The sequence below is a fragment of the Periophthalmus magnuspinnatus genome, chromosome 22 (assembly GCF_009829125.3).
Source record: "Periophthalmus magnuspinnatus isolate fPerMag1 chromosome 22, fPerMag1.2.pri, whole genome shotgun sequence".
In the NCBI taxonomy this organism is placed as follows: Eukaryota; Metazoa; Chordata; class Actinopteri; order Gobiiformes; family Gobiidae; genus Periophthalmus; species Periophthalmus magnuspinnatus.
In genome coordinates, this window is record NC_047147.1 from 6,796,116 (window position 1) to 6,809,234 (window position 13,119).

At 39.3% G+C, this 13,119-nt stretch overlaps 1 protein-coding gene across 1 annotated transcript; it reads right to left on the reverse strand.

Moving 5' to 3' along the window:
- Positions 1–267: 267 nt before the first annotated feature.
- alms1 (ALMS1 centrosome and basal body associated protein) lies at positions 268–12,712 on the reverse strand. Its single transcript, XM_033988058.2, has 19 exons — positions 12,662–12,712; positions 12,079–12,238; positions 11,890–12,007; positions 10,085–11,819; positions 9,846–9,999; positions 8,550–9,268; positions 7,913–8,225; positions 7,511–7,626; positions 5,982–6,879; positions 5,495–5,602; positions 4,834–4,989; positions 3,537–4,297; positions 2,928–3,045; positions 2,436–2,633; positions 1,559–1,785; positions 993–1,158; positions 852–909; positions 583–682; positions 268–498 (listed from the first exon to the last, which is right to left on the reverse strand). Exons 1-19 carry the CDS (start codon positions 12,674–12,676, stop codon positions 454–456), a joined length of 6,165 nt encoding a protein of 2,054 aa, XP_033843949.2. The 5' UTR covers positions 12,677–12,712; the 3' UTR covers positions 268–453.
- Between the last annotated feature and the right edge of the window lie 407 nt (positions 12,713–13,119).

Genomic DNA, 13,119 nt, shown 5'->3' on the forward strand with positions numbered 1-13,119 from the left:
TCTTATTAAAGCATTGATCTACTTTTCTAGCTGTTATATATTTTATGGGTTGCTATGAGCACTAGTTGCCAAGGAATCAGGATAACTTCACTGTTACCATCTTATTTTTCCTTTAAATTAACCATTATCAAAGAATTTGATTTGGTTATGTATCACGTAACTTTCACAATCAAGATTATTGCTCTAAATGGACTACAATATCTTATATTAAAGTTTTTTTTTTTATTATTGTTTGAAATTTGCACAAATATTACGAAATAATGTGCCCATGATATAAAACGTTTTAATACAAATTGTCTATAAAATTTAGGCACTGGATTACAAGAAAAGCTTTGTTAAAAATGTAAAAACACTAGTCTATTAAAATAAAAATCTTTAAAATTAGGCCACATAAATATTATATAAAACTTCATTCAGGTAGTTTGTTTTAAAAGTCTTAATTTGAAATTCACATTAGTTCCACGCTATTCTTCTGCCCAGGACCCGGTTTGTAATTTTCTAAGACAAAAAAAGAAAAAAAGAAATTAGACATAGATTAGTAGATTTTATTTTATGACTATCTGCACTATCTGTGCTCTTTACCTTGTTGTAGAGCTGAGCGTTGAGTCGATACGATTTGTATTCTGCTTTCCTTTGTTCCTCCTCCCTCCTCCTGCGCACCTCGGGTAAGTTCTCATACATCCTACAACAAAAATACAATTTAAATATTGAGAAAGGCTATAAAAATAATAAAATAACTTTACAATTTACATCCCATTAAACAGACTACTTAGAAAAACTCATTCTAGCCTCTCTGACAGAGTATTCCTTCAAGTTCAGTTCACCTTAAATGCCATTAAAAGTCTACTTACTGTTTAGACCTTTGGATCATCTCCTTCCTGGGCACAGCTCTCCTCAACTGTGCAGTACCTGAAAAAGAAAATCAGAAAACTTTCTTGTATTAAAACAATATACAACACATAGATAACAGCTGACAGCATTAGCCCCATTACCTGCATGTCGGGGCAGCCTCCCTGGTCCTCCTGCTCGAACCAACAGCTCCTCTCTCTCCTGGTTCAAGAGCGCTTGCAGTCTCCTCTCCTCCACCTGCAGAGCCAGTCTCTCCAACCTCTGACGGGACCGTGTCACAAAATCAGGACGTCCCAAAAGCAACGCATCCTAAAACAGAACAAAGAAATTCAGACACGATATTTGAGCTCAGTAATGTAAGAACATGTCCCAGTACAAATGTACTTAACACAAATGGTGCATAAAGTTGCTTAAAGGTGCACTATGTAACTTTTCTGCTCGTCTCCATTGAGATTGTATTGCTTTGTCAGTAATGTTACACAGTATGGCATTAAACTTACTCATCTTGCTTCCATTCCAGGCAAAACAATATGCAATGCCCATGATTCTTTTAAAAATTATTGGACAATTCATGGATTTCCGCTTTCTGTCATATGGTACCATTTTGAGGACATTTCACAAAATATAATATACTGTTCTGAATCATTAATTTCTATGGCAATGGTCCCAACATATCGTCACTCTGAACCTCATGTGATGATGAACAGACCTGCAGATTGACCCGGGACACAGGGAAGGAGGGTTTATCTCTCCCCGAGTTTCTTTCAGTCAGTGTGTTGCTCTGCTCCTCCACTGGTCTCTGTCGGAGCGGCTCTCTCCACGCAGGTTTTTTACTCAAAGGTTCAAACCACCCGGTGCTCGGCCTCCACTCGTCCGGCTCATTCTCTTTACGAGCCTCTACTTTCAGTTCATCAGCAGAAACATACCAGGAAATACCTACAAATCATAATATAAAGTTGTAATTCAAATGCTACGGTACACGTGAATACTTAGGCATATCTAAAAAAATAAAAATAAAGGCTTAAAAATATACACTAAAAATTCCCTATTCCATTATAAACGACGCATACAATGATTTTTAAATTTGGAGTGGACCACATAATTGAGGTTCTAAATAATTTTAAGATGAATAATATTTTATGAGGAGGAAGACCCAGGACACTCTGGAGGGACTATGTCTCTCCAGTGTCAGGGAACGCCTTGGGGTCCCATTGGAGGAGCTAGAGGAAGTGTCTAGGGTGAGCGAAGTCTGGGAGTCCTTGCTTAAACTGCTGCCCCCCCGACCTGGCCCCAGATAAGGGGATGAAAATGGATGGATGAATGAGTTTTTTAGCATTTTAATATCTGCTAAAAATGCTAGTTTGTAAAAATATAATGATTATGTGATTCAATTTATCCGTGAATTAGAATACCTTTGGAAACTATATTTTGACCATTGCAAGATAATGACCAGTGCCTTGGCAGTGGTCCATGCTTCAGGTGCTCCATATGGAATTTTGCGCCTTTTATTAACATATTTCTTTTTTTTTCTATAACTTGCTGTAATAAAGGAAGTTCTTCTGATTATTATACGACATTGATCTTACCGTGTGGGTATCGTTTTGAGGGACTCTTCTTGCGTTTTGGGCTCTTGGATGTGGCACTCCGGTGGGTTTTATGCTCTTGGTCCAGGCTGGAGGAGGAGGAGCTCGGTCTGACACCCCTGACGTCCCCAGGAGAGGGAAACGTGGTCCCAACATCTCGAGTATTGCGTCGCGTCCCATTACTGACAATCTCCAAGTCACCTGAAAAAAACAACAGCATTTAAAACCACTTATGTAAAGATGAGGTTAATGCACATGTGTCATTACGTCTGTGGGACAGCGAAATATAGAACGTTTGTGTCCTCAGTGTTTATGGATACACAGGGAAAACGTGACGGTAAGGATTGGAGAGAGAAAGACCAATTTGTAAAAATGAAAACATTATAATTGGGAGTTGACTCAATTGTCTAGGTTTTAATTACTGTTTTATTATTTTGTTGTTTGCATAAGACATCATGTAACTTAAATAATTATTCTTGCAGCCCTTGCATTTACCTGCTTGAATGCCTTTTGAGACCAGCTTGACGGCCTTCTTAGAGACCAGAGATTTGGAAGGACCACGATGAGGAGGCAGGGTGTAAGTGCAGGTCGATGAAGCTGAATCAGCAACCACCTGTAAAAGACGTCAGTACTGAATTAAATACACCGTGCTATATCTGTTTTTGGCAGAAATACTACGATTTATGATTCACACACTCTATAATTACTTAGCAACAACTTTGTGGACCCACTTCTAACAGAGAAGACCTTGAACTTTGTGCAACTTTATGACAGTTAAACTCTATGTTTAAGGAAATTCTACCATACAATTTTGACTTGTCCTCCACTTGTCACATAAACCCAACCTATTGATAATAAATAAGCTCAGCGGTCAATTAATCAAATCTTATGTCCTACAAAGTCACTTTTTCATTTAAAAAATGTATATACATTTCATATACATACATATATGTACATTCACCATTGTCATGCTCTATGAAACTATCAAAACAAACTACGAACAAAAACATTAGTTCAAAATGAAATAAAACTAAATTGTGTAAGAAGAAAAGAGTCAGAAGGATCAGTAATTATTTCCAAACTATTTTCCGATCCCACACTTACAGAGGACTCATCGTTGGTGCTGCTCTGTGACGAGATCGTGACCTCTTGCTCCCTCTGTTTGCTGATGGTGGAGTACAGTTTATTCAGACTGGAGCTACTCCTCAGATTCCTCTGGACTCGCTCTGCCCCAAACGCTCGGATCAGCCTGTCCGTATCCACCGTGGACATCGACGTGGAGGACACAGAATCCAATGAAACATCTCGCTCTGCTGGACTAGGAAGCTTCAAATTGTCCAAATCGTGCTTATATCTTGACCCATTTTCACTTCTTCTATCATGAAAACTGATATGGCTCTTGTCTGCGTGTCTTTGCTTTTTTAACTCTCTCAAAGTTTTCCTAGATTTTTGTTGAACTTCTTGATTTGACATCTCCAATTCTGAAATGGCACTGTCCCGTGTGCTATGTATGATTCGGGACAATCGCTCCAGTCTTTCCAACAGTGAAAACTCTCTTTCTCTTAAGACAAGGGGCTCCTCTTCCCCTCTCCAACGCTCATTAAATCTCTGCCACAGTTGGTCCAAGTTGCTCATATTTTGCTTGGATGTGGAGGGTAAGTCGTCGTCCTGGTGATGAATTCTCATTTGAAGTTTGGGTGGGTCTTGTATTTTGGAGGCTTGAGCAGATTCGTGGGTGAGGAATGAGACAGGACTGGTCCCCTGGTCTCTCCGGGAGGCAGGGGGGAGGTCTGTGTCAGGTGAAGACACTCGAGTGAAGACAGGGGAGGACGGCTTTGGAGTTTGAGGTGCATGGACTGGTGGATCTGGAGAAAGTGTAAAATAAAAAAAATTATAACAGTGAATTATAATAACTACATTTAAATTGATTAAACAGTCACTGACCTTGTGTTCTTCTGACAAATTATGATGTGTTATGCTTTAATTATGTACAAATATTCAGCTTTTTTTTTTTTAAGTAAATAATAAATATAGTGTCCATCATTCATAATCCTGTGTAAATTATAAACAGATAATTCAGTATCTATTAAACATTTGTGCACTAGGTTATTATTTTATTAAACTAAAATGGCATGTATTTAGTTTCCTCTTTTTCAGTATTGCACTTGCCTAAAATAGTTGCCTTTTAGATTTTAAGACATTTTTAAATTACCATACTATCTCAGGTCCAAATACGTTTACCTTGTGGCAGTTCGTCTGATGTATGTTAGATAAATTACTCATAAGAAACATTGTGAGCTAAGACAGGTAGAACCAGTGGGCTGTCAAAACCTTCAACATACTGTACATAAAGGTTATATTGTCTGTTTTAACTGTCGGACCTTTGCCCTCACCCCCTCACCTCTGCGCCCCTGCTCGCTCATGGTGAAGTCTGGTTTGGTCAGTCTCTTGCTGTAGATCCCCTCTGTGTGTCTTATGGTCACTCCACGATCCAGACCCGGGTCCTGATGTCCCAAAACATCACTGCTGAAGCGTGGAGGGAGAGCGTCATCCGAACCTAGACAAAATAACCACACTGCAGATTCAAAATAATAAAAATAATCCTCTCAAATTTGCACGCTTAGTCTATTTAAAACTCAAAAAACATGTGAAGATGCAGGTCCCTTTTGCTTTGGGCTGGGGCCCCACTGCTGCCTTTGTCTGTGTCTGCCCCGGAACATGAATAATTAATGACTGCTCTGGTGTAGGTTACAAAGGACCAGCTGCTCCACAACCAACCACTCACTGATGAGACCTGATAATTGTATGGTACCATATATTTAAAGATCCAATTTGTTTGACATTTTGTAGGATCACGTTTATAATAAATTAGTTTGATTTTAATAATAATAATAGGTCTGACATAGTGGCTAATAATAAGAACATTTTATGAATACTTTCCCTAGGGATTGCATTGTTTGTTTTGCTCAAAGCTCTTTAAATAAATTATTAAACGTTAAAAGTACATTTACAGATGTAATGAGTAGAGCCAAGATTAAAATGAGTATTAAAACTAAACCTACCTGTATGGGTGCTCTCCATGGTGGTGTCATTGGAGGAATCAGCTTCAGTTTGTGGGACGTAGAAGAGCTCCTCACTACCGTTGGGTTTATAAGGCAAAAGGTGAGGTACTGCAATCAACAAGAAGGTTATCAGAAAATATTCTCTGACATCAAATTAGATTCACTTTGCATCTGGATCCAAAACTATAAAAAATAATAACACAATCATAATAAGTTCCTAATTTAACCCTTATTTTCTTGCATTCAAAATTGCTTGAGGTTCTGAGACTCAATGGCCAGAATTTATTTATGCTTTTAGAGTTCTTCTTCTTTTTCTTTTTTTTTTTACCATTTATAGTGGGTGAAAAATCAGGACCATCGCCATAGAAAGTATAAATTCAAAGCTAAACATCTCTTCAATAGTTAAAAAAGTCCTCAAAATAGCGGCTATAAATAGTAAACTGAAACCTAATAATATACATTCACAAAAACATGTTCCAGTACCTACCTCTTGTTGAGTTCACAGCTAAAGGCTTTGGCGATACATGAATTGCAGATGTTACTCTTTGCTGGTGCGTTAACCCCCTTTTGGTCTCATATCGCTCTCCTCTTTTGGGAACCTCCTGCCATTCGGGGGGACTTGACATACCCACTCCCTCGTCTGGACTGCTGAGTGAGGAGGAGGAGTGTCTGAGTGGGACAACGTGTTTTGGGGGTAAACTAACATTCCGAGTGAACGCTGAAGAATCCATTGGTTTTGGCGATAGGTGGAGGCGAACTTGCGAAACGTGCCCAGATTTTGAATCCTTGGATGATTCAATAATTTCTGCTTTTTTGAACAACTGTGAACTGTCTGTCGTTTTATCTTGCTCCAAACTCACTGAAGATACAGGTGAAAATTCTTGTCCGCCTACAGTATCTTGCCTTACTGCTGTTTTGGTTTTCTCATTTAGGACTGGGCTTTCCACTGCTATTTCATCCATTTCTTCATGTTGACTACCCACATCTTTATCCAGTGTTTCGGCAACCAGTTTGTTGTCATCTTCTGTTGTTAGCTGGTTCAAATGCAGTGGCTCTGAGCTGGGGGTTCTAGGAGGAGCAGGAGAAGTTGAGGGAGAGGGGGAGGTGGACCGTCGACAAGTTGAAATTGTGATCGAAGTCAAGGCTTTTGTTTTAGGGAGATTTACGCCTTCTCTTGCTGCAATTTCTCTAACTTTGGTTTCAATAATGTCTTCTCGTTGTGGCGTGTTAAGCTGTGGGATAGTTGGACTAAGACTCTTGGACTGTTCCGGCAGTGTTTCCAGGATTTTTGATTTGTGAGGGTCTATTTGATAAAGTGGAGCTGGTCCTCTTGGGATTCGAAGGCTAGATGCAGCACTGCTCTCTGTGTCTGTGCTGGCATAGCCCTAGAATAGAAACAAAAGAAAGGTCATTACATTAATAAGATACTACTAACAGTGAATGTAATGGTCAGAAATGCTATGCCAACTTTGATTGTATGTGGAGAAAGCGTGCATTTTACAAAAAAAATAACTGCATCTAGTAAACAGTATTAGTTGGTCATTTTAAACTATGATTGGGCAGCAACAGTAGCAGTAAGTTAGCAAACTCTCAATCAAACCTTGCGTTGCAGGCTGTTCCAAAAATGTAACAAAACTCTTAAACACTAAGCTAACTTCAGGCCTATTCTCTAGGTAGATATTCTTGACCAAGCCAAATGCAGAGGACAAAATTTAAGTTGAATTTAAAGTAATTAAATTTTTAAATGGTAGTAAAAGGAATAGCTCACCAATAGCTTGATTTGTAACATATTAAGTTGTCCCCTTTGTTACTGTCTGTAATACATCACCCAATGCAGTCACAGCAACCGAAAACAGCAAAAGGCTTTCAATCAAATAAAACAATCAGCACTCTGTTACCTTTGACAAGAGACCTGTACTGTCCAGACTTTGAAGGTATTAGAAGAAATTATAGACAAAGTAAATACATTAAGAAGTAAAACATTGATGCACAAATTGCTTTGAGACATGTTTGTACCAGTTTGGGGTTTTTCAGTAACAGTTCCCTCTTGATTTCTTCAATTCTTCTTCGATCTTCTTGGTCCAACTCCAGAGGTTCACACTTCTGACCTGAAATCATCTGCTTGATCCACTCTGGAAAATGAATGAGAAATCATAGACATGAAAATTATAATGCAGTGGTTAAGAACACACATTGGTATTGGTAAATCTAGTCAAATAGCATATTTATAAACCAAAATTTTAACTGGGACAAAATGTTTGAATAAGCTTATATAACTGTACATATGGATCATCCTGCAAGAAAGTTGTTCCATTTTCATTGTATTTAAAAACAACACTGATATAGCTTAACCAGAGAACATACCTTAAGGTTCTTATCAATTCACTGTGACTTATTATTAATTCAAACTTCTCTCACCTCTGGCTCTGCCCTCCTCCTGGTCCACACTAGTGGTACTGGACACCATTGTAGCTGGAGACTCAGTTTGCAGTAACTTTGCCACTCGAATCGCCAGGGAGCTCTTGGAGCTCTTGCTGCTCCTGTCGCTGCTCCTGTCGCTGCTCCTGTCGCTGCTCCTGTGGCTGCTCCTGTGGCTGCTCCTGTGGCTGCTCCTGTGGCTGCTCCTGTGGCTGCTCCCGTCACTGCTCCTGTCACTGCTCCTGTCACTGCTCCTGTCACTTATTGACTCCACTGGGGCAGGGGAGGTGGTAACGCTCTGTGCAGGACTGTCCTGTGATTAAAGAAGTCATAGGGGTTAACCAATTTACACTTTTATTCACTTAAACACTGAAGGACCGTGCTCTATTCTACACAGAAAAGAGCATGATGCATGTTTATAAATTCTATAATTAAGAGCTGTATATTAGAGACTTTGTGTGTTAATGAGATTTGGATTGGACTACTGAACCAATTAACTATCTTTAACATATATTATATTAGGAATGTTCTGCGTTGCACTCTCTTGTAAATTTTTATCTCAATGAAATTAAAAGCTCACAATAAATAATTTAGACAGAAATCATATACTAAAATTTAACCATATAAACATTCATACCTGTGATGTGTCTTGTGATGTCTCCTTACTCTCCTCTGGTCCACTAGACACCATGGCAGCGGTGGGGGGAGGCAGCTGTACTTGGGGTTGTGGAGGGACACCATCAGGGGGCGCTGCGCTGCACCCCTCAGGCTCTGCTCTCTGGACAGACTTGTTCAGGACTAAAGACAGACCTGCACTTCGGCTCACCACACCACTTTGCCTTGCAGGTTGACTATTTTCACCTCTGAGCCTTTCTCTTGCTGTCAAATCTGAATCCGATGAAGACCTGGTCCAGAGATGGGAGCTGTGAGATTTGGACTCTTCGGCAGTGAAAGCAGGAGTAAGTGAAGTCTCTTTTCTTTGTGGGGAAAATCTATCAAACGTCGATGATAACCTGGGCGAAGCTATAGCTTCAGCTTGACTGAGCAGTTTGCGTATATCTGAGAGACCACCAGAACTAACAAAAGATATCTCTTTGTCAGTCTCCTGGTCTAAAGATGGCCTCAAATAGACCTGGTTTTGGATGCTGTCTCTTTGCTGTTGACTGGAGGGGTCTTCATTGGGATAGGAGAGGATTTTAGGGTCAATTTGAACTGGTGCAGATATATCAGAGGAGGAAGAGGAGGCAGGCCTGAAAAGATCCTGTCCAATCACATCTGTACTCAGAGGCACAGACAAACTGGAGTCCATCGACTGGAGGCTGGACCTGGAGAACTCTGCTTTGTGAGGAGAACCACCTGCAACAGAGAGGTTAAACTGATCATTGTAGTTCTGGTAAATCAAAGCAGTTTATTATGATCACAATATTGATCTCTGACTTGGTGTCACTCTCTAAACTAATTTATGTATGTGTAATAACACTCCTACAATTTTTTGTCCAGTTGACAGATTTGAATTTTTCTTTTACTAATAACAATTAAGTTTAATCTAACTTCACATCTATGGACTATTTCCAAATCCATATAATTAAATAACAATTTATTCATACTGACAAACAGATAAATCGGTTATGGTTTTGCAGCACTACTTATTCAACAAGGTTTATCAAACATCAAAAAGTTGAAAATGAAAGCAAATTATACAGTTTTGATCATAATATTATTTTCATACAATTTACAAATAATTGTTCTATCATAACTATTCTATTGTATGTTAAATGTTAAATTTTTTTATGAATTACATAATTTGTCCTGCATGTGAAGCTCTTTAGCAGTGTTGTTATAAGTGTGTTATATAAATAAAGAGTTGACTATACTCCTAAATTCTACTGATTATAATTAACTCAATATTTTATTAATGTACCTATTAATGTACCTTCGGAAGGCTGGATGCTTTTAGTTGGAGTAGATCCTTTAATTGTGCCAAGCTCTGTTGGAGAAAACTCTGGCTCTCTAATTGGTCCTCTCGGGGCAAATGGTGTCAGAATGGTGGAAGGAGACTGACTGATGCCCAGATTTTGAAGATATAACTGCAAAAAAAAACAGAATTATGTGTTTGAATTAAAATATCTCACAATTAATTTTAACTATACATGACTTTCATACTGTATTTACCGGGATTCTTTCTTCAATATTTAACTCTCGAGGTTTGTGCTGTGGAGGTGGTGTGGACAATTTTGCCGTCCAATAAGGATCATAGTTATCCACTTCTAGGCTGACAGACGACGTCCCAATAGAAGTGGCAACTTTCTGACCAGAATTTGAACTGTCCTGGGAATTTGAGAGAGTCGCATCACTAAATTGACCCAGACTAATTACGAGAGGTGACAGTTCTCCATTAGTTTGTTGTTGATGGGTTTCTACTTCCTCGGTCTCATTTTTCTCTATGCGTGCTTCTGTGGCTTGCTCCTTCTTGACCGACATTACAACTGTGCTTAGTGATGAATGAGATTGGGACCGGTTGAATGGAGAAGCCGATTGTGTAGTTGCTATGTTATCACTGGGAGCACTGCCCACTGCCTCTTCTCTCCTGGGAGAGGAAGTAGCAGAAACATCCACGTAGGGATTTTGGGCAACATTTTGAGTCATTTTAACAACTTGCTGACTGAGAATGCGGTTCAAACAGTCCGAAACTGCATCATAAGCTTTTTTCTTTGGAGAAACGCCGGTAAACCCTTGTAACGCCAGAGAATCAAACAAAGATGTCTTACCCGAGCTTTGATTAGCCCGCCAAGCATCCACTTTCTGCATGTAGTTAAGACTGGGTAATGACTGGACTTTATCACAAGTTGGTTCCTCTTCACATTGGCTTTTTGATTCAATATTAGGAGCAGACACTAAAGGAGATGATATGTCTGCACTGGTTTGAATAGAGCTTTCCTTGTTGGATTCAATGTCAGAAAGTTGTTGAAATTTAGACTTAATACTAGATTTGGGAGGAGCTTTAAAAACACCAGGAGTGGACTGAGACTGCGGAAGGAAGCCGAGATAGGAACCATCAATGCCAGTTTGATTTTCTGGAGACCAGATATCGTGTTCTTTGATATCACGAAGTCTTTGTGGAATTCCTGTAGAGAATGGTCCAGTGGATAAAGTACTGTTGACATTTTCATTGGCTAAATCCTTAAGGTTGGGGATCCTAGTTGGAAAAGGTGTGGCATACTCTTTTGGCGTTTTGGTCTTCTTTTGTTCTTGATTACTTTCTCGACTGTTGCGCTTCTGAATGTTCAATAACTCTTGCCGTAAAGCTTCACTGCTGTCATCTGGTTTAGTACAACGGGGCCCAACAGATATATTAAAAACACCAGATAACTGTGATTTTGACTCATTTATATATGAATCTCTGCTTGTTTGTGATTGCTGATTGGAAACTGACGCTTCACCTGGAGGACCTTCGCGAATAAGGTTTCGATCAGGTTTATCTGCACTTTTAAACTCTTTTGTTTCAGATATTTTTGAAGAAGAATTAGTGCTACTACTGCTACTGGGCACACCAACATCTTTCTGAAGGATCTGCATGAGTTGTTGTGCTGGGACATCCTTGTTCAGAAAATAAGTGTCTTCTTCTACTTTTTTCAAATTGCTGCTGAAAATAACTTTGGATGCAATGTCCTGTTCTTCCTCTGTAATAGGAGCCAAATGCACACCTTCCTCCTTTGTTTTGACACCCTCTGGAGATAAACTCTGCTGAGAAAGGGAACCGCAGCTACTTCCTGCTTCTTCAGGAAGAACCGTTATCTCTGGAGCTAAAGGATGCTGACTTAAAGATGCCTGCTCCAGTGTCTGAGAGGTGAACTCATGAGGTGGGATTTGAAACTTCTCAGAAGCCACTGACATGTCTGGATAAGCACTAAAACAAAACATAATATAAGAAAGTCATTCCTGAATAAAAGAGGTTTTATTGCACTAAGTGGAAGTACCTTAAAGGAGCAAATTCCATGTCACTTTGTTGAAACAAAGAATAGTCTGTGTTGAGTGCCATTCCAGAGTCTGATGGCAGCAATGACAGAGCAGGAGACAGGTTACTGTCCTGGAGGGCTACAACACACAGAAACATGATTATTTGAAATCATTATCAATTTTTACACAACCAGTAGGCAATACATTACCAAACTGTGGAGAGTTGCTTTCTACAGGTTGAAACCTGCTGTCTGTCCCTCTCTCTGTACCAAGCTCCGTGGGACAAACCGCTGACTCTGTGATTGGTCCACTCGGGCCACTCTCCTGTCTCTGATCCAGGAGCTTTGTGTCTTTATCAGACCCCACGCTCTGAGCATCCCAAACAATAATATACATCAATACATACATTCAGTATCTGATATTTGTTTTGTAAAAGGTACAGTTCACAGACAGTTAACGTTAGCCACGTGATTTGCATGAAACGCAACAGGTTACTGCAGATGACAGAGAGAGACACACTGCAATGACTTGAAGGTCAGAACCCTCCGGGCTAAATTAAAACGATTGATGAAAAGACAGCAGTGAATTCTTGATGAGTTGTTTGGATTCACATATCTCTAAAATCAACGGAGCTAACGGAACGAAAGTTAGCTTGCTAGCTTGCAGCAGTAAAGCACGGTCAAGATTCGTAGCAGGGATGGTTCAAATTTGACAAAACATGAATGCAGGCTATGCATATATAAAAAAATAATTTTACCATGCCAAGATCTCAGGGAAAATATCTAAAAGTACCTGTAAGAGGTCCATGTTGTTGTTGTTGTTGTTGTTGTTGTCCGCCGCAAGAGCCGCGCTTCCGCCGTTTCCAAGGAGCGTTGCTAAGTCACGTGACTGTGTGAGGTGGCGGATTTAAAAAATATAATAAATAAATTAAAATTATAGTTAAGCATTCTTTTATTAGCTGTATTGGCATAGATTATTACTGATATATTATTGAAAAAGAATAATTGCTAAGTTGCAACCGTTTTATTGTCTTTTAAATATTGCGCAATGGGAGACCGTGCCACATCGCTTCGCTTCAACTGTAGTATTTTTGCTGATTGCACTGTCTATGCTTACAAGTTACAACCTTAACTTTATCGTAATATAAAATACTGTTAGTAGTTTTGTGTTTGCAACTTGGTCCAATCACTAATTCTATAACTACGCACAAGTTTATAAGGTTTTCTTACATTTTATTACGCCTTTCATAT